Consider the following 19,754-nt stretch of genomic DNA (forward strand, 5'->3'; position numbering starts at 1 on the left):
GGGGGGGGGCTGAAGCTCTTGGAGAGGGTTGTATAGTATCATGAGCAGTCAATGTGCAGGTATCCCATGGGGGTTTCCCTCTGATCTCACATCACACCCCAGCAGTAATTCCAACTCCGAGAAGAGAAGGGATTTGTCATTTGGCTGCCTGCTTCCCTTTGCTTTCTCAGGAGCGAGGCTGAGCTCTGATTTATTGTGAAGTTTCCCCAGGCTCGCTCAATCTCCAGGCCTACTGAATTACTGAATGGAGGAAACGGCTCACCACGAGAATGACCTTTTCTTGGATGATCATTACCCAGGCCAGTACAAGGACTGATTAAGGTCATGTCTTTTTCTGCCATGTCGTCCGTTGCTTCACGTTTAATGCTTGTTAAAGTGTACAGTGAGGTTTCTGTTGTGCGTCAGTCTGGGGTTTGGAGACTGAATGATAAGATGATGCAAAATGACTTTGAAAATGTACATGCACCCAACCTCTCTTCCCAACTTACAGGGATAATGCCACTGGCTCAGTTGCTTAGCAATTTCTCCCGTGCACCCTTTGTAATCACCTTTTTATCTGCTAAGAGATGTCATGTGTAATTACAGGCAGCCTGCCATCTTTTGAAATCTGTCTAATTGGTCTTTTCATTCTAATAGGATGAAGGGGTAGTGAGACGGAGGTCAAGGGTGGAAGGTTAAGGACTGGGCCTCTGGGGTCACTGAGGAGGGGAGAGGACCGACGGGGTTGTTTGGAACTCTAATCTTTATTTTGTCTACATGACGGTCATTACTTCAAATTAATGATTAAGACTGCCAAATTGCAATTGATGCATTATCATTTGCCCCGAGTAGAAAGGCAGTGAGAGGATGACATCTTTAGTTGGTCCAGAGATCAAAGACCTTCTTTTTTTCTTTTTTTTTTTCTTCCCTAGAACATTTGATGTTTGATGTTTCCGTGATGCCTGGTAGAGAGCTTATCATTAGGTTATCTCCCACGTTAGAGCCATACACGCTGCATTTTCCCTACAGAGTTTTTTTGTTTGCTTCAAGATTTTAATGACCAGAAAGAATCGGTGACCCGTAACAGTGTGAGAGTACGCTAAACAACCAGACGACAGGGCTTAAGGAGAGGGGGTTGTAGGATTGAGTTTATGCTTGCGTATTATAAACTCATTTTCCTCTAATATCTGTCTTCCTCTCCTAAATTGGAAGTCTAGAAATGAGTCTGCCCATTCCCGAGTTGACCGACAGATGTCAACATGTAATTTAAGTCATAGATTTGCTTCGTTTGAAAGAGAAGTTATCTTTCTACAAAAACCTGGAGCTTATACTCTTTCACCATCTGTTATCTTTGAAGTCAAGGTTTTCTAAAGGCTGGACAGCATACCCATAGCTCTTTGACAGTGCGTCTCAGTGTGCATACTGGGATAAGGATAAGATAAGGCTCTGTTTACCCTCTAATGCTACCTTGGCACTGGCCAGACTTTACCCCATGCAGTGAGTTTCTTTTACCTTGGCACCGTCTACGTGCAAGGGCAGATTTGGGTCAGTCCAAGGCTTTTCTACTCCACAACAAGGCTGTTCTCAAAGATAAGATTTAATTGTGCAGCTTTGGATTAATGGCTAAATTTGTGCTCAGCATCTGTATATATGAAAAGTCTGAATCACTATTTTCCAAATAACAAGTCCAGTGTTTAAACCCCAGGAGTACGACCTCTTTTCTCTTGTGTATCTTAACAATTTTCTCACAGTAGCATGGATAAAAGCTGGGCAGAGTGATTATATAGTGTATATATACAGTGTATATATATATATATATATATATATACAGTATATATATATAAACATTGATATATTGGATAGGTTAACCACTAATCATCACACCAATACTGTTTTGAAAGAGTGACTCTCAGAAATGGCCGATATTAACTCCAGCGTAAATGATTAATTGTTTGTCAAAACTGAAGCTCATAGGCAAATGCTTCATGCTGCCAGGAACTGTGGCTGCTGCTGAAGTTAATGGTGCAAGCTCTGATCGCAAGGAGTTGGACTGTCATTCATTTCAGACCATTTGTTGCTGCAGTGTTAGATGTTAAATTATTGAAAATACTGTTTGAGATTGTTTCTACTGAAGGTGATGTAATTTTTTTTCACTATGAGGTGGTGGGAGTAAAAAAGATAGATAGGGACAAGCTTTGTGTGTGACTGTAGGGTTTCTCTGCAGGTAGTGGGGTGGGGGTGGGGGGGGGGTCTTCATGTCATTTCTGACTTTTCGTTGAAATCAATCTCACACTAAGTTAAGACGTTTCATATTTAATATGTAGTTTGTCTGGATTTCCAAATAACGTACGTTTATTTAGGAGGTAAATCGATGATGTAGTGGGAAATGAAATGTTGATTGATGTAGGTTTCGTAGTTGTTCACAATACAGCTCGTATATTGCATTGCTCAGTAGACCTAAAACACATTGATATAAGCTGTGTTTTCCTTTATTGGAAATGCAACGCGGGGAGGCGGCTGTGCAATTTACAGCCTGCAAGGAACATGAGGAAAATTTAGTTAGTCCAATAATAATGTGCAAGTTTATATTTGATTTATACATGCAGTAGACTTTACCCTATCGTGGGTGTCTTTGCAATAGTGAGGCAATATGTAGCCCAGAAGGTACTGTGGTAGAGAGACTGCTCCCTAAAATTGTCAGTGGATGATTGGTCTGCTGTTATACAGTTGAAAACCTGTGATTTCAGACGTCCGTGGCCGTAGCTTTCCCTGCAACACAACTAGTCTTGTGATGGCTATGTGAAATTTCGCATGAGAGAAAGTGCAATGTTAATGTTTTCCCCAGACACCCAGCCATTAACGCTGCATGATTTACATGCAACTGAATGCTGTGGACATCTGTCTGAGTATTGCCCAGCGATTGTATTTACATAAATTTTGTGCTTGCACACAAGTTGTATAGGAAACGCTTTTTAAGACTGTTGTAATACCTTTTACAGGAGCTAATCTCAATGGAAATGAGGCTCATTGTTATCAGCCTTAGGCCTTGAGTGTTCTTGCATCGTGGAGCAGAGTGGCTCCGGGTTGTTTGGTTATCCTGTATGTGAACCTTTATGTCCTTTTTTCTTCTTTCTCTACAGAGAAGGAGAAGAGAGAAATCTGGGTCTCTCTTATATGCTGCTCTGATACCAATTATGCAAACTATTATAGAATTTAACCAGGGCAGCTCTTATCGGCTAATCCAGAAGTAATAGATTCTATTAAAAATGTATGAGGGGGTTGGGTGCGTGTGTGTGTGTGTGTGTGTGTGTGTGTGTGTGTGTGTGTGTGTGTGTGTGTGTGTGTGTGTGTGTGGAGGGGTGTATAGAGATGAATCCAGCAGCTGCAGCAGCACTGAATGTCAGACTACTTGTCTGGTCTCCATTACTTTAACAGGTTCCTGCAGTGCCTACCTTGAAGACAGTGTGAAGCCATAAATAATATACAATTAATTATACAGTAAGCGTATTGTTATTCATGGGCCATGTCATGTTCATTCAAAGAAGGACACTGCTTTTTCTTCTTCTCTAATAACCATTTGCTCTTTGTTAATCATTTATTTCCTTCCAAATTAACCTTCTCCTTTGCTTTTGTGTTCTTTCCCTTTTCTCGCTCGCCTGCAGTTTCTGAGTGGAAGGAAGGAGAAACATTAGCATAGCACTCACATGCTAATCCACCCAGAGAGTGAAAAGGGTGCTCGTCTTAAACCTTTTTCATTATCATCTAATTATTAACTGAGGATTCTGAGAACTGCTAACAGGAGCTGAGATGGCTCGGGTAGGGAGGGGTGTTTGCCTGCGTGTGTGTGTGTGTTTGTGTATGTGTGAATGTGCCAGGGTGAATGTGTGTTCAGAGTCAGTGTGTATCTTCTTTTTCCTGTGCATTTCATGTTTGCTGAGAGGGAGCCTCTTTTTGCAATTTGCTTCTATCTTCGCTCTGACCCTTGATGCTGAGCAGAGTCATAAAATACTCCAGAAGGTCAGACAGATGCTCTTGTCTGACTCCCTGTATAATTTAGGTCCCTTTTTCCTGCTTTGATGGTTATTCTTGTGCTGCCACTTTGTCCAGCCAAACAGGTAAAAAGTCAGGCATGGCCTATTTTCAGTTTTCTTAACATACAAGTGTGTTTTTTTTTATTCTGTGTAATCTAACTTAATCCAAGCTTCATATTACAGCATAAACATGATTGGTGCTAGTTTGATGACAATACATCACTACTTTCTTCAATGAAATTAGCTAAAGGCTATTTTTTTTTTTTTTTTTATCGAACAGATGCTATTAAAATGAACAATAAAAGCATCCGTTTTCAGCCACCAACCTGTTAAACTGAGGCAACCATTAAAAATTCTCTCCATCACTTCCCTTATAGCTCTTCAGTTGACCTTATCTTCTCAGAAAATGCCCTGTCCTGATCCGGGGGATAGATGACATTAGAAAATACAAGGCATTTTAAATCCTTTCAGTGATGAGAGAGGAGGCTTGAAAAAATAAACTTGTCTGCCAAAACACCCTTATCAGAAAACCGGGGGGGGAACAGTTAGATGGACTGCAAAGCATAAGGTCTTTATCTCCCTGGCACGCCCCTCAGTGGACCACATCACGCTGCTTATCAGCCGCATGGATGTCGCCTGAGAGTGGCGAGGATTAGACGTCCTTGCAGCTTAAACTTTGTGTCCTTTTTTTCCCTAATATGCATGTTACAGAAGTCCTTGAAGAAATGAACTTGTAAGACTCAAGAGTTTAGGAGTGAGTGTGAGAAGTGCGACATCTGGTTTATAACCTCTACCATGATGTCTTAGGAAGGGGAGTAACACCGACCACCACGAAAGCTCTTGGACCTTATTTATGAAGGTTGAGTTGAACTGTGATAATGACTGCCATTTTTAAGATTGCTGACTGACTTTGGAGTTTGTGCGATTATTATTTCAGCAGTCACAGTTGTGGGCGAGATCCTGATATGACATTGTATGAAACTTTTTTTGTTGAGCAGAACATTAAATGGAGGGCAGGAGAACTGATATAGCTTGAGAACTTTGCCCAGATAATATCATGAATTCTGGGATCACTTTGATCTTTTATCTCTCTTCCCCTTTTTTCGGGTAATTCTACTCAAGAGTGAGAAGGCAATTTTAAGCTTAAGTTTTCATAAAATCTCTTTAAATTTAAAATTTAGATAGCAGGATGAAAGAAACCATCATTACGTGCACTTTATGCATCATATCTAGCTCCCCTTTCTGCTTTCAGTGAAACTTTTTTTTTCTTTAAGCCACTGCTGGCCTCTCTTTGAATTATAATGACCTCCTTGATGTATTTTCTTCCAGCTGCAAATTAGGGCGGTAATGGAAGGTATTCCAATTCATGTCTCATTTTCTGCTCATGAAGGGATTTCCCTGGAGATACCTTTTCTCCCTTGTGTTCTTTCCGCATTTTTTCGGCACCTCCCTCTTGACAAATGTGTGGTAATGGAAGGGGTTGTTGTGAAACTGCTATTATTTTCAAAATGGAATCTGACCATACTGAGGGTTTTAGCTCTTCATATGTGTGCGCTCAGATGAGACAGGTTGCGCCGAGCAGTTTGAAGTGGGCTTGTCACCAAGGGACAGATGTTGAGCGGAGGAGGGGAGCGGGTACATGAGGAAGGGAAGAGTGAGGGCTGGCACCTGAGTAAAATGAAAGCCACTCTGTCTCTTCTTCCTTTTGAGGCGAAGGTAATCATGTTTCTGCAGCTCATCACTGAACACTCTGTTCTGCGGTTGGCTCGCTTTAGCTGCCCCCTTTTGGACCCCGAGGGAGAAATGAAGGCAAAAATCCAAAAGAACCAAAAAAACGAACAAGAACAAGAGGCGATCTGACAGCTGTATGTTGCAAGCTTTTATCACCGTTGCACCATACTGTATTGAGACCACTGTGTTTCTTTCCCTTTGCAATTGTTGGATTTATTAACTATTAATAACCTATACATCTGTGATATTTTGTTGTCGGTCTACAAAATACCTGATGCACATACAGTAATAAGTATTTTACAGTAGCCCCGGGTTTTTTAGGTTCTGCAGTGCTAGCATTCAGATTTGCTGACTCTCAGATAATCAAAGAGAATGTCAAATGCGATTATCACTGAAATATTCCCTCAATGCCTGGCTTTCTTCTTAGAATGATTGCCTCAATCAGCACAGCTGTGGAGAGGCGCCTTCTTTTTCAGCCTCAGCCTCTCATTTCCTCTGACAATACTTAACTCTGCAAACAGCGCAGCCTATTTTAGGGAGTGAGCTGCTTTTGGCTTTCTCTGCTGATCAATACAGCCATAAATTTATGGAACAAGAAATCCAGGTCTCAGGGCTAGTTACAAATTGAAACACACAGCCTGAGGCTACAGGAGGCCTTGTAAATGATCTGTGTGATTGCAGCCGACAGACCAAGGTTGATAACAGGAAAGAACCATCATAACAACTAAGCAGAAGGAGGAGATGGAGTCGTCATTAAGTGATATTACTTTCTTAAATGCGCAGTCTTGGCAGTTCAAAGTGGGGCTGCTGAATTTTAATATGGTAAAAGGACCCAAGACGTTGGAAGAGTTCTAAGATATGTAATCTACTGAAGTAACAGGAAAAAGATGTTTTTGAAAGAAGAGAGAGCCTCCTATGGGGTTTTTTTTTTTGTAGTGTGCAAAACCTGCAGTTTTCTTCCAACATCAAACTGATGTTTGATGCAAGAGTTTGAATGTATTGCTCATCATTTGACTTTTTTTTTTTTTTTTTTCAAACTTAAAGTTAGCATCTACTTTCTCTCCAGTGATCCTCGGAGCTATGTGTCCTTTCCATGCAATCAGAAAAACTTTTAAAATCAAAAGATGTGAGAACAGGACTGGTATGGGATCAATTCCTCTCAAGTGAGGATAAAGGTTGTTGAGCCGTGCCAGCGTCATCGCTCTATGGATGATGGTCTGTTAGCTGGTCCACCACTTTTTCAGATGGAAATATCTCAGAAACTATTGGATGGATTGCCATAAGATTTCATACAGACATTCATGGTCCTCAGAGAATGAAACCCACTGACTGACTTCTGACTTAACCTTTTAGCACCAACATGAGGTTGACATTTTTGTTTTTTTATTATGGGTACTAACATTCATACCAGAATTTGATTTATTGTTCATGAGCTTATATCTGCAGAACTAATGATTTTACCATCAGCCTCAACTGATGTGCTAATGTGCCAATTAGCTAATGGTTAACATGGTTATACCTTCTTAACACCAGCAGTTTTGTCATTGCGAGCATATTAGCTTGCTAAAGTTAGCATTTAGCTCAAAGCACTGCTGTCCTTTAGTCTTCTTTCATCAGCATTTCATTTGGTGTTAAAAGTATTGGTTATAGAGTAAAAAAGCATTTTTGTTTCTCTTTATTCTAGCAGGTTTATCCAGGCTGTGTGCAGCCCTAGTGAACTATCATGCTGGCCTGTATCCAGAGACGGCAGAACCTCTCGTCGCAGCGTTTGGCTTGCACACCCAAAAGCCTTGATGTTCCACCACCGCCGTTACTGCTGCCAGTACCACCACTGCAGCCCTGCACCCACAAAGGTGAGTCTGCAAGCGCACTACAGATTCAGAGACCAGTTTAAGAAAATATTAGTAACTGGTAGAATTTCTCGGTGATGTTCAGTTTGACCTTGTCACCTCCAAGCGCACATTAAAGTGTCCATGTGTTTGTTTGTGGAAACAGTGGAAGTGGGAAAAAAAGACAAAGATGAAAAGAAGTCAATCAAATCATGTTCTGAACTCATGTTCACTAGTAGCTCCTCCTATTCCAGAAAATAGCGATTAACAACAACAATCGATGAATTTATAGCAGTGATTTATCTTTTACACAATAGGCAAATATTATAAATTAACAGTAGAAAAACACAAGCACAATGCTCTAAATCAGCATTTCCTGCCAAACACACCACAGCCTCCCTCCATCTGTACCACAAATGGTACATTCCCCCAGGAACCCAACCGTAAAAGGAGCCAAAAGGGGCTGGGTCTGGTTTGGCAGTTCCTTGGTCCGAACCAGGGGACAGCCAAGCTCAGTTTAGAGGTGAGGGAGACACAGACCTCTCATATTAAACAAATAAAAATGTCTAAATATATATATCTATTGTGGGGCTTTCTAAAAGATGTCAAACGTGTGTTATGGTCACTGTGTACAACTAACTAACATAAGTCAAACACCAACAGGCCACAAACATTAATTGGTGCTTATTACCGTACAACCACCAGCCACTTGTCACCTAGGTAATTCATAAAAGTGGACAAAGTACCGTGTGTTGCGTCTTACTTAGCGCAGAGGTTATGGGGCATCCCCGTGACACGTGGGTCCAGCAGTGTGTTGAGATTTCAGCTGCTGTGAAGCTTTTTGAATTAAAATAATGGGCCTCCTGATGATGATGATGCCTTTTAATTGGGCTACTAATCAGTGTTCTCCTGCAGTGCAAATGCGTGCAGGTCAAAGTGGACCTCTGAAATTACAGAGTTAATCAACTCTCCCATACAGGGTTACTAATGATGTTCACATTTTGCGCAGAAAGCTCCCCGTGTCAGTGTTGTTTGACCTTCATCTTTGACTGATTACTCTGCATTCACTGAAAGGTTGAGTGTGTATTTTTGGGACTAACCTGGATTGACATTTGCGATTAGATTTCCTTTCAATTAACGGATTAGATGCAACATCTGTCTACAGAATAAGTTCTTCTTTTATGTATGTTACTTTAGATCCATATTATTTGTGCAGTGGTCCAAATACTTTTTTTTTTTTTCTTCCTTGATAGTCAAGATTCATATAATGAGATCATAGTACCACCAATGAAGTTATTCTGCTGTGGCTTTCCTTTTCTCGATTGCTTTAAAAAAAACTGCTGATGCCTTATACTTCTTTGCTGGGTCTGGTTTGAAGCTATATTGAAGATCCATAATTACTTATAGTTTAATGGTTCAGCTGTGTGTGTGTGTGTGTGTGTGTGTGTGTGTGTGTGTGTGTGTGTTGCAGTTATATAAATCCATGTAGCCATGGGACATCTTAAAATATGTGGTCCTGTAAAGATTGGTTTTGTTTTTGGATAGGTGTTGCAGTGTGTTGTGTTGTTATTATTTTGAGCCTGTGCTCCCGTATATTTAACGTGTTTAATTTAGACCCATGCAAGAATAGCTACTGCACTGCAGAAGCTAACAGGGATAATTGTAAATGAGGTGAAACGGTATGGCTCAGACTGTGGGCTCAGAGAAAGCAAGAGTATGCAAATATTGACCAGTAACATTGTGCACATTCAGATTTTTCTCAGAGTGAATCACCATAATTTGACTATCAGTGTTAGCTGAGCCTATACGTCATATCTGCAGCAGGGCAGTGGTCAGGATTATTTTATCTGACTGATCCTGTTACCAGTAAATGTTGCGTTCATTTCCACGGGCCTGTTCATTCGCATAGAGGGTATCTTATTTTGTGTGTCGTACACTGTGCTGCTAGACAGTCTAATTTTATTGCAAGCGTCAGATTTCAGTGAAAGGTTAATCTAACACCTGCACATACACACAGGTGTTTTCACCTATTCCTGATAATTAGACCTCTTCTCAGGTTGAAGCTGGGCGGAGCCATGCTGAGAGGTTTCTGAGGTCACCGAACTCCGTGTACCATTAAAGTTGTCCAACAAAATCACACGGTATAAATAACCACACAGTCCAAACTGCCAAATGAGGAGGAAATACCTGTGTGGTGGTGTGACAGACTGTGTGGCTAATTGACAAAAAGGGGTGGTGGGTGCATTATTATTTTTAGACTTATGTAGCCTACTCAAAACCAAATCCTGTGTATCCAACTTGTGAAGTTTGAAATGCTGAATTTGCTTCCTTCTTGAGCTCCCTATCTCATCTCGTCGTCTCCCAGCACTCTCCCTGGGTGAAATGCCTCTTTGTCTTTTTTGTTATTAAATATTAATTGGGAATCAGTGGAGCACTTGTCTGCTAAACATTGGAACAGAAGGGCCTAGTTTGCCTCAGGCAGAACCAGGGGTGCATTTCTCATCCTGTTTACCTGCAGGGCCTTTCCACCCACCCCCCCTTGAGTTTTATGTACTGCGACTGTGCGTAGTGCAGCACCCTCCAGCTCAATCCTGACATTTCAAGCACAACCACAGGGAATAGACTGCTGATGGGAGCTCAGTGTGTGTGGCCCAAGCTTCTTCATTAAATGAGTTGTCGTTGGATCGAGTTAAATGGGGACGGTCTTTGGTCGCTGCTGTGCTTTTGAAAGCCATTTCCATTTTTAGCTATCAATAAATGGAAGGCACAGGACATGAAAGCTCTCAGCCACACAGACCCCATGTGAAAGATTTCTGAGAAACGAGTGTTAGGAATTATGTGATGAGAGTGAATGAGAGCTGTGCTCTTCTCTGCTATCTCAGCTTGAAAGCCGGGGCTGGAAATGCTTTTTTTCCCACGCTGCCGGCCTGCGCTCGGGCCGGCTTTTAGAGGGGAAACTTTGCCCAAGCTGGGCCAAGCGGCACAGAAACAAATGAGGAGTGACACTGGTGCAAAAGAGTATTCGCCAGAGCGTCCTCGAGCACACATAACTAAGTGTTCAACCCTGAGGTTACTCTGTCTTATGAGCACCCTTTATGTAGAGATTACTGACATGGAGGGAGGAAGGCATGTGAAAACAGGGTGAATGAGCGTCTGTATTTGTATTTTTGTGTGTTTACGGAAGAAGGTTGTGAATAGAGAAGTTAGTGTTTGTGAGATTTAAGAGCATATGCTTTGATGTCAGTATGTCCTGTGTCTACTTTTTCCACTTCATCCACCTCTATCTGATGGTCCTCTTGGTTGTTAGGTTGAGTAAACCACATGAAGGCATTAACTAACCATTAGCTAACCTTCTTCTAACCTCTTAGGAGATAAATATTCATGCCTTTTCATTGAAGTGCTCTTATATGAAGAAAGCTGCTGATACTGCATCTCACTGGTGATGACACCGTTCAAACCTGTAATAATCAATATTTCTTATTTCAGCATTGAGTCAAATGACTGTAATGTGAAAGGACTCGTTCAGTGTCAAACCAGAGAATTACCATTCAGCTCTGTTTAGCTTTACTCAGCACATTGTTTTGGTTTTTACAACACATTTACAATATAGTTCATGTAGCCAGTCACACACGCTCTGTTTCTAACAGCAGCAGGCAGCTGTTCAGTAAACAGCTCTGATAAACCACTGCATGCTCCCTTTTTTCAAGAGTTTAGACCAGACCAGACCAGGTCTAAATGGAAAGTGATTGGCCTTTATATTTGTCAGGTGGCCTGGGACGCGTTTCTCTATATTTCTCAATATATATATGTGTATATATATATATATATATATCAAAGAAACATGAGTCTCTTGGATGATATAACAACCCTTTAGGTGTATTTTATGGCCACCAGTTTTAATTATTTCAGCTTTGTTTCTGAGGATTTTCATGTTTGGTCCATCAGTTTGAGCTTTGGTCATTGTTGAGGTCGAGAAGAAGCCAGCCAGAGGTACGATTCAAAACACTTTGTCGTTGCAGTTGGGAACAATACACGGTGCTGTAGTTGACGAATTTATCCCAGAGTTGACCCAGAATCTAAAAGTGAGAGGATTTGAAACTGCAAATTGTAGTCACAGTTTTCTAAGCCCAGTGACCCTCAAATGCACCTTGGGAGTCATAGTCAACTCCTCACCTTATATTTTCATACACACACATACTTTTACTTTTTCCACTAGAGTTGTTTAGATTTTATATTAATTCAACTCGGAGAGCTTAAAGTCCATCTAAGCCACAGAATTGCTCCAAACCATGAGTCACCTACAATTATCACTGAAAAAAATGAATGGGACTTTTACTTCCAGAACCAGGGACGCCTTAAATCGCTCTTAAACCTTGGAAACTCTGTAACAACTTAATAAATTACTGATGTTTGTGGTAGCTGCATATCTCTTCAGGCTGAAGTTGGAAATTGACTGATTGAAGTTATCCATCAGCAGTGACTATAATTCACATATAATCATTTAAATGATGCAAAACAAATACACAGCACAATTTTATCTTCAATTTGTGGCTTGAATTGAGGAGAGGGAGAAGCCAGCAGTTGCTAGTTATTGCTCTGTCTAACCAGCAGATAGTCAACTGCACAAGCTCATCTCAAACAGATGAATGAAGGCAGGGCCAATTAATTACATGGTTCTAATGACTGGGCTTATTGGGCCAACTGGGTGCAAAGAGGGGGTTGTCATGGTAACGGGGACATAGGTTTTAAAGGCGTTGTGAATGTGCTGAGCTCAGTCCCTGGTTATTAAGGTAGGCCAGAGTATTTTAAATATCGGGATGATTGGTGTGGTAAACAAGTATTTATGCCTGCTGAGAAGCACTGTTCTGTAATTAACTGCCAGCTCTCAGTGCCATGTTCCTGCTGAGGATTTGACTCTTGTAAACATGCTATTTCACAAAAGTGTTCACCACAAGTCTCCAGCATAACATCAAAGACCTCTGGGATTTTTGGCTGGCAGATTAGTCCAGCATGTTTGGATATTAATAAGGAATAAATTTATGAATTTTTAGTTTTAGCTCATGTGGGAATCATATCTGGTGGTCATTCTAATCGGTTCCTTATGTTGGCCCTCCGGGTATGTAACGGTTGGAAGCAGTGACTTTGGAAACGCAATGAGCTCCTGTTTTCAGCCCGTGCCTCTGGGGCTTGTTTTCCCCATAAATTAGCGATTAACTTAAACTGCTCCAAAACAATGAGGGCTCCGCTCTAATCTGGGGGGAAATGGCTTCAAGTGTGACCACGGGGAAAAGATTAGCCAGTTTAAAGTGGCAGAATTGTATGGGGGTGGAATCAGGGTTATGGACGACCACAAATATATTTATATACACCATGATGTGATTTAAAAACGCAATGTCGTATCCCTCCAGATTATTTTTATGTTAACATTTCTAAAATCTCTTTAAGCCACAAATACACACACACACACGCACACACACACACACACAAACGCATGCACACACATTATCATGCCTAGTGGTGATTGAGAGTTTATGATTTGCCCCCACCCTCCCCCAACTCTTTTCTTTCCAAGCAAGTCTCCTGCATGGAAAGAGGAAATCAGGATTAGGTGTTTCCTATGAAAGAGTGCCAGTTTCGCTCAGCATGGTGCCACAACAGTCGAGCAGCATGTTTAATGTGTGGAGCCGCGTCTAACCAAGAAAACATTCAAGCCTGACTGGTGGGACCATTAAATTTGTCAAGCCAGTGTTCTAGATGCATCACACATCAGTGTTATTATGCAGATTTTTGAGGAAAATGAAAAATACAGACAAGCTTTTTGATCCTACGTAAGCCACTTCAATCAGACCTGTCTGAAAGCAAATGTTAAAGGGTCAAAGAATTTAAATGTGTAAACACTGCACGATGCCTCGGCCAAGGCTGTTATTTTTTCGGTGCTGTTTTTCGTCTTTCTCTGCGCCTCTGCTCTGTGTCAGGGTCGAGGAGTGAAACGGCGTGCAGTCTGCAGGTTCAGGGTGATTAAGTGCTTAAGGTCAGACCGCTAATTATCTCTCTGCCATTCCCTACCTGACAACACGTAGCTGCCATTTCCCTGTTGTCATGTGAATGGCCTCATATTTGTTTTCATCTCTTGCCATAATTTAGCACCGCTGAATTTCATTGTGACTACAGTAAAGAAGCACAGGAAACCATGTCACAATGAAATGTATAGTTGACAATATGAAGGAGATTTTTTTTTATTAATTCTAGAGAGAAGAGGAGAGGTTAAAGAGAAATAAAGAATAAGAGAATTAATTAAAGAAAATTAACATAATTTAGAGCATTTTCTGTTGGTCTGTGGTATATGCAGAACATTTCTTCTGTCTGACATGTTGACAATGTGCTAAAAATTAACCCTGCATAAATATACTACTAGAAGAACAACATGACTAATCTCATCTCCTCAAGGCAACATAGGCTAATTAAGTGATTCATACATTTCTTGAGCTAAAAGTACATAGCTGTTTCGTAGCTCCGACATTTCACCTGCTAGGTAAAAATATTTACTTATTTCCTGGCTCATGCATTTTTGTGTTGCAGTTGAAAATGCCAGGGTTTTAAAAGAGCCAAATGCCCGGCTGAATATAATGACTGTAGCCGACAGAGAAGTAAGGGTGGAGGAGAGAGTTGGCCTCATTTGTACATTTTTACTTGTTTATTTGTTTGTTTTCAGAATAACGGCCAAAATGAGCTGGAAGCAACTAATGCACATGTTTTGAAATACGCCGGCTGTTTTAAATGGTCTAATGCACAGCAAAGGCACAAACCTGAAGCTTAGTTCATACTTGATCTGATTTTGGAAAGTGCAAATGACACGAGCAGAGCGCCAGAGAGGTGATACATTCATAAAGTATTCAGACCCCTTCACACATTTTGTTATGTTGCACCTCCGTACTCCTTTTTTTAAAATCTATATATACGATACAATACCATACAATACGATATACGATAATATCATTATCGTGAATTCTTTTGGCCACGGTGATTGTGTAGAGAAAATCTGATACCGTGGGCCCTCATGTCGAGAGTTTGCTTGGGACATCAGCCTCTACAAGGAGGCTCTTCGCCTCCTTGGCACCTTCAGAGGGAAAGTTCATCTATCATCGTGCCAGATTATAATAAATGAACTACACATTAAAGGTCCTTTTTTGACATGAGTGTGTTTTACAGCCGTGAAATGAGCGAATATTGTGAACAATGACTTCAAGGTGTGCTTTTACTGCTGCTACCACATGCTTTCAGAAAGCCACCAAAGACTGATAAACATGACGTGCTGTGCACAGTTTACTGCAGTTTAACGCCACTGATTGGTAATGAAGTCCTCAAGACTGAAACAATTACCTTTGGTTGTAATTTAGAGCAGCTTTAACGCTTGTCATGCCGTGTCTGATCTCAGTTTTACCTTCGCATTACCCAGTAGTTGTTACCCAGCTCAAATGAGCCCCCTTTTTTTTTTCAATGCATATGTCACACAGTAGTGGCCCTCAGATGATAAATATGTGAATGCAGAGTGGGTAAGGCCTATTTGCTAATGAGGTTTCCATAGTGCCACATTAAGGCAGCCACAGTGGGAAGCGCAGCTGTGTTGTGTCTCCATGGCTCTGACAGGGCTGTAATCTCTGGACTAACAATATCAGACACCCTGTGAAGACGTGTTAGCATTCAAAGTGTTTGAAATGTTTGTGGAACAGCAAGCCAATCGCAGCCTGCAGGGCTTAACACTGACATTTTACTGAGCAAGGATCGGCTAAAACGCCTCGCTAAATGATCTATCTTTTGTTAATTGAGCAACATTATCCAAGGCAGAAAGTAAACAAATTTTGAACTGGGGTATCAGTACATCTGTGTTGATGTATTGATTACTTCCCATTCAGGTGGATATGAACCTCGTCTTCTACTTATCAGTTATGGTCATGGATTTTCAGCTTTTAGCCAAAGGCTAGAAATTGTTATTGCAGCTGGTTTTTCCTGTTACCTCTTTCTCCGTGAGAAGCATTATGGGAAACTAGAGAAGACAGAGCTCACATCTTGATGTTGTATACAGTATAAACACCTCTCCAACATCCCAGATGTCACTGTTTTCTATAGCAGCACTACACTGTGATACATAATAAGCAGTGTTTTGCTTTGTTGTATTTCTCTGTAGAATTCATTCATGCTCCTGGCACCATGGTGCTGCTCCTTCTACTCCGCTGGGAGATTTCTGGATGGATTGAACACTCCACCTTACCTCTTTCCTCCATTTTAAACACCCAATTTATTTCTTTCATGAGATGGATCTTGTAGATTGAATCATTTTCACAGTCGGGAGGCTCACTGTAGGCCTGAAATGAAATGAACTCCCAAATCAATTTCAAATGGGAACAACAAGTGAGCCTCGCCCCTGCATAGCTGGAATTGGTTTTGTTATTGAAAATGAAATGAAGTGTTTTGTTTTTTTTATTTTTAGCCCTTTTGTTGCCGATTACAAGCTTGTTATTTTGCCTGCTATTATTTCCACTGACTCACATTGTGATCTAGGTTAATTTCGGTGCCTTTTCTTTTTATGTCAGGAATTCCATAAAAGTGTCACTCCGAAAGGTGGCGGTAATTTCTAACAGGTGATTTATTGTTTTTAAATGGGGGCACCTTTCCCACTTTTCCTTTGTTGCAAGGAGTTAAGCAGCCATGAAATTGCTTGAATAATAGTGTTTAAATCCAATCTTAGTTTGTCCCCGTTAGCTTACCCACACACAATTCAATCAGCAGTACTCTTTGCTCTTTTTCCAGCAGCAACAACTTTTCCTTCACAATCTAGGCTTCAGGCTTTTACAGTAGACTCACTGCAGGTTCATAAAAGCATAAAATGGAGAAAAAGAAAAAAAATTATAGGCAGGAACTGATGATGCTTGAATGATCACAAAGTTAAAAAGTAAGCCAAAGAGTAAGTGTGGATCAGCTATGAAGAATTTTAGCATTCAAACAAATTACTGAAATATCAGTTAGTAAGGTGAGATCCAATTAGTGATTTTTAAGGAGTTACTGCATCCAGCTTCCACTAGCTCCTCCAGCTGTGGCTTAACATCTAAATATCTTCAAATGATTCTCATTGGAGCCGCTGCGGTAAAATTAGCTCCTCTCTCCAGTCCTGTTGCCGCTGCGCTTCTTCTGATTTCCTTGGGTAAACTAATTCTAGGTTGAACAGTCTGAATTCATTTCATTAAATACTGATCGAACAGTGCTGGAGGTGTTTCCCTCCATAAAATTAGTTGATGTCTCCCATATATTCCCTAAAATAGGTTTTTAAATAAACCCTAAAACAACAGAAAACACAAGATACAAGGTTTCATTGGGCATCTTGTGGACTAATCACTTCCTTTTGTCCGCTTTCTTCTCAGGCGAGCCAGCCTCCATGATTTCTCGGTATCCTTCTCCTGCAGAGTTGGATGCCTTTGCCCAGAAGAACGCCAACAGCCCACTGTCCATCAAAATCTTTCCATCTGACGTCCGGGTGCCACAGCATAAACAGCTCAACAAAACGGTCAACGGCCTAGACACCACAGGTCCCCGCTTTAGCCCGTATTCACACCCGTACTCAGGAGGATATCAGGGCTTGTTGGCCATCGTCAAAGCCTCTGTGGTGGTCAAAGGTGTGGTGAAAAACTCAGAGGGCAGGAGGACTAAACATGCAAACTCCCAGGCTTCTGTGGCGCCGTATAATAATCCTCTGAATAATGGCTACACTGTCAGACATGGGCACAAGGCCTATCATATAAGCGCATGTAAGCTGCCTGATGTACCCATTGAGACGCTTTGTTCTAGTGCAGGGATGGCCTCCGGAGATCAGAGCCTGGCCCCCCAGTCTGAGCTGGCAGAGGTTCAAAGCCTGATGAGGCAGATGAGCAGAGTTCCCCACAGCCAGACCCTGCAGCTGGGGGGAGAGGCTCGAGCCAGCCCGTCTCTGCAGGCCGTGGCTGCAGTGGCACATTCAGACTCAGACTTTGTCCTGGGAGTGCCGCCCCAGAGCAGTCTGGCATTCACGGGGGCAGTGCTACCGACACAGAGTGCAGACATAGCCAAAGCTGGTTACTTAGAGAAAGGAGACTACACGGTGTGGCAGCACAAACATCAAATTCAGCAGCAGCAGTATCAGCAGGGAGCAGTGAGGATGTACAGTGTGAGTAACAGTGCTCAGGGGCATAGAGCAGCAGAGACTGGGGTTGGCCAGTCTCCTGAAACCTGCCTCCCTTTGGCGTGCTCCTCGCAGCTGTCTTACAGGCCGCATCCCCCCAGCGTGGGAGCTGGGCAGGAGCGAGTCAGCAGCTCCTCTCTGAACTGCGCTGCCATGCCGGGGGAGTTCTCTGTCGGACAGTACTTTGCTCCTCTCTGGGACAGTGTTGTGGCCACCCCTAACAGCGACTGTTATACTTCTCAGGTGCTGGCAACGGGTACATGTGCAGCCAGGCCTAGAGACCTGGGGCTCTCCCATCCCCACCTCCACCCAAACCGCCATCAACACCACCACCACCACCACCACCACCCTCAGCGTCACCAGCCGCAGCTCCACCTTCCCCTTCCTCCTCATACCCAGGCCTACAGCAAAGACCAAAACCTCTGTTGTGGGCTGCCTAGTTCTAGCCTGTGCCACGCTGCAGTACTTAGCAGCAGCCTGCAGTCTCTGGAGTGCCTCATCAGTGAGATCCACCCTCCCTGCATCAAAGAGCGCATGCTGGGCCGTGGGTACGAAGCCATGGGGATGCCTCAGCTGCTGGAGCACCACCAGCAAACCCACATCCAACTCCCTGTCTACAGATAAGACCAGGTGCTGGCACACAACAGGACGCAGGAGTGACAAACCTATTATAGACAGTGGAAGTGCGTCAGTTCAGACATCTATGAGAATGAGACATGCCTTTTTAGTTTGTGCATGTGCTATATTTGTAGAAGGCTTTGTGTTTCCAAGCCTGAAGGTAAATGATAATCATGACTTAAGATATAAGTTAATCTTATGGACTTTTCATGTTTTATTTTTATATCTTAAATGGCCATCAAATATGCCTGCTGTTCTTCATTTAATACTGATGCTGAGCACCCAATCAGAATCTGCCGTTCCATTTTAAACATGAACTGTCTATTTTGCAGGTGATTTCTCTGTAGGCCTTTACAAAAAAAAAAAAAAAGGACACTTGCTGGACTGAAGTAATCATTGGTACCCTTCTAAAAACACTTGAATCTGGGAAGGCTCTCTGGTAACAGTTTTTGTGAATATATTGTATATTTTTACAAACAATGGCTTCTTATTTGAGAGGGAACGTCCCTCAATTATGAACTGAAATTTTGGTTGTCTGCTGCTTTATTGTGAGTTTTGTTCTGTCCTATTTTCAGTGACTCCTGCCCCAGCTTCTGCAATATGATGCAAATCTCCTGGCCACTGTATGGGGAAACATTTTTTGCATACAAATGTGAATATATATTTTCTGTTATGCAGTCATAGACAAAGTTATGTAATTTAACATCTTAATTGATTTAATGTAGTCATGCTCAGCTCAGCATATTAGGACTGTTGCATATCCAAATCAACACTGTGGCATTCAGGCCAAGCAAGATGTGCCCTTTGGTTGTATTTTTGTTAACATTTAAAATTGTAAGAGGTTGTGTGGACATTTTTTTCTTGAATGACATAATGTTTTTTCTCTTGAGGGTTCTGACACTGTTACACAACACCTGGGTATAATGGAGTGCCATGTTGGAGAGCAGGCCACCTGATTCATTTACATGTATCTTCTTTGTAGGGCTATATTATCTCTGATGGTGTGAAATGTATGACTGAGTAGATCTTTGTGTGTCTGCACTGGTTCTGTAATACTATTTATTTATGTCGGCCTGTTGAGTTACATAGCAAACTGTCTCTATAATTATAAAGTGCAATTATTATATATGAACATGTGAGCGCTCTCCATGAAATATGTTGTTGAAATAACTACATTTTGCAATGTATGACCCTAATATCCCTCACCCTTTTTTGCCTCTTCTTAATAAGGATTGTCAAGTAAATGAAATTTTCTAAACCCAGCAAATAGTTTGTGTTATTACATATCATTAGTTACTATCTGTCAAATGTGGAGCTGAGGAGATGGTTTGATTATATTCATGAATGATAAAGTGG

The 19,754-nt window shown here is 41.7% G+C and overlaps 1 protein-coding gene across 4 annotated transcripts in view; it reads left to right on the forward strand.

Annotated features, from left to right (window-relative positions):
- The window catches only part of LOC111664753 (protein FAM222A-like), a 21,410-nt gene extending 1,745 nt beyond the window's left edge, over positions 1-19,665 (forward strand). The window contains exons 1-3 of one of the 4 annotated variants that reach the window (XM_087177487.1): positions 1,978-2,113; positions 7,426-7,594; positions 16,987-19,665. In XM_087177487.1, the coding sequence (XP_087033613.1) occupies positions 7,465-7,594; positions 16,987-18,404 (1,548 nt within the window). In that variant the 5' untranslated portion in view covers positions 1,978-2,113; positions 7,426-7,464 and the 3' untranslated portion in view covers positions 18,405-19,665. Of the gene's footprint in view, positions 1-1,977; positions 2,114-7,425; positions 7,595-16,986 lie in introns of those variants that run through there. The other 3 variants (XM_087177486.1, XM_023419478.2, XM_023419479.2) reach the window with 3 other exon arrangements.
- Positions 19,666-19,754: the final 89 nt, after the last annotated feature.

This window comes from Seriola lalandi, unplaced genomic scaffold, assembly GCF_002814215.2.
Source record: "Seriola lalandi dorsalis isolate HSWRI2012SDOR001 ecotype SW California unplaced genomic scaffold, Sedor1 jcf7180002054606, whole genome shotgun sequence".
Lineage (NCBI taxonomy): Eukaryota > Metazoa > Chordata > Actinopteri > Carangiformes > Carangidae > Seriola > Seriola lalandi.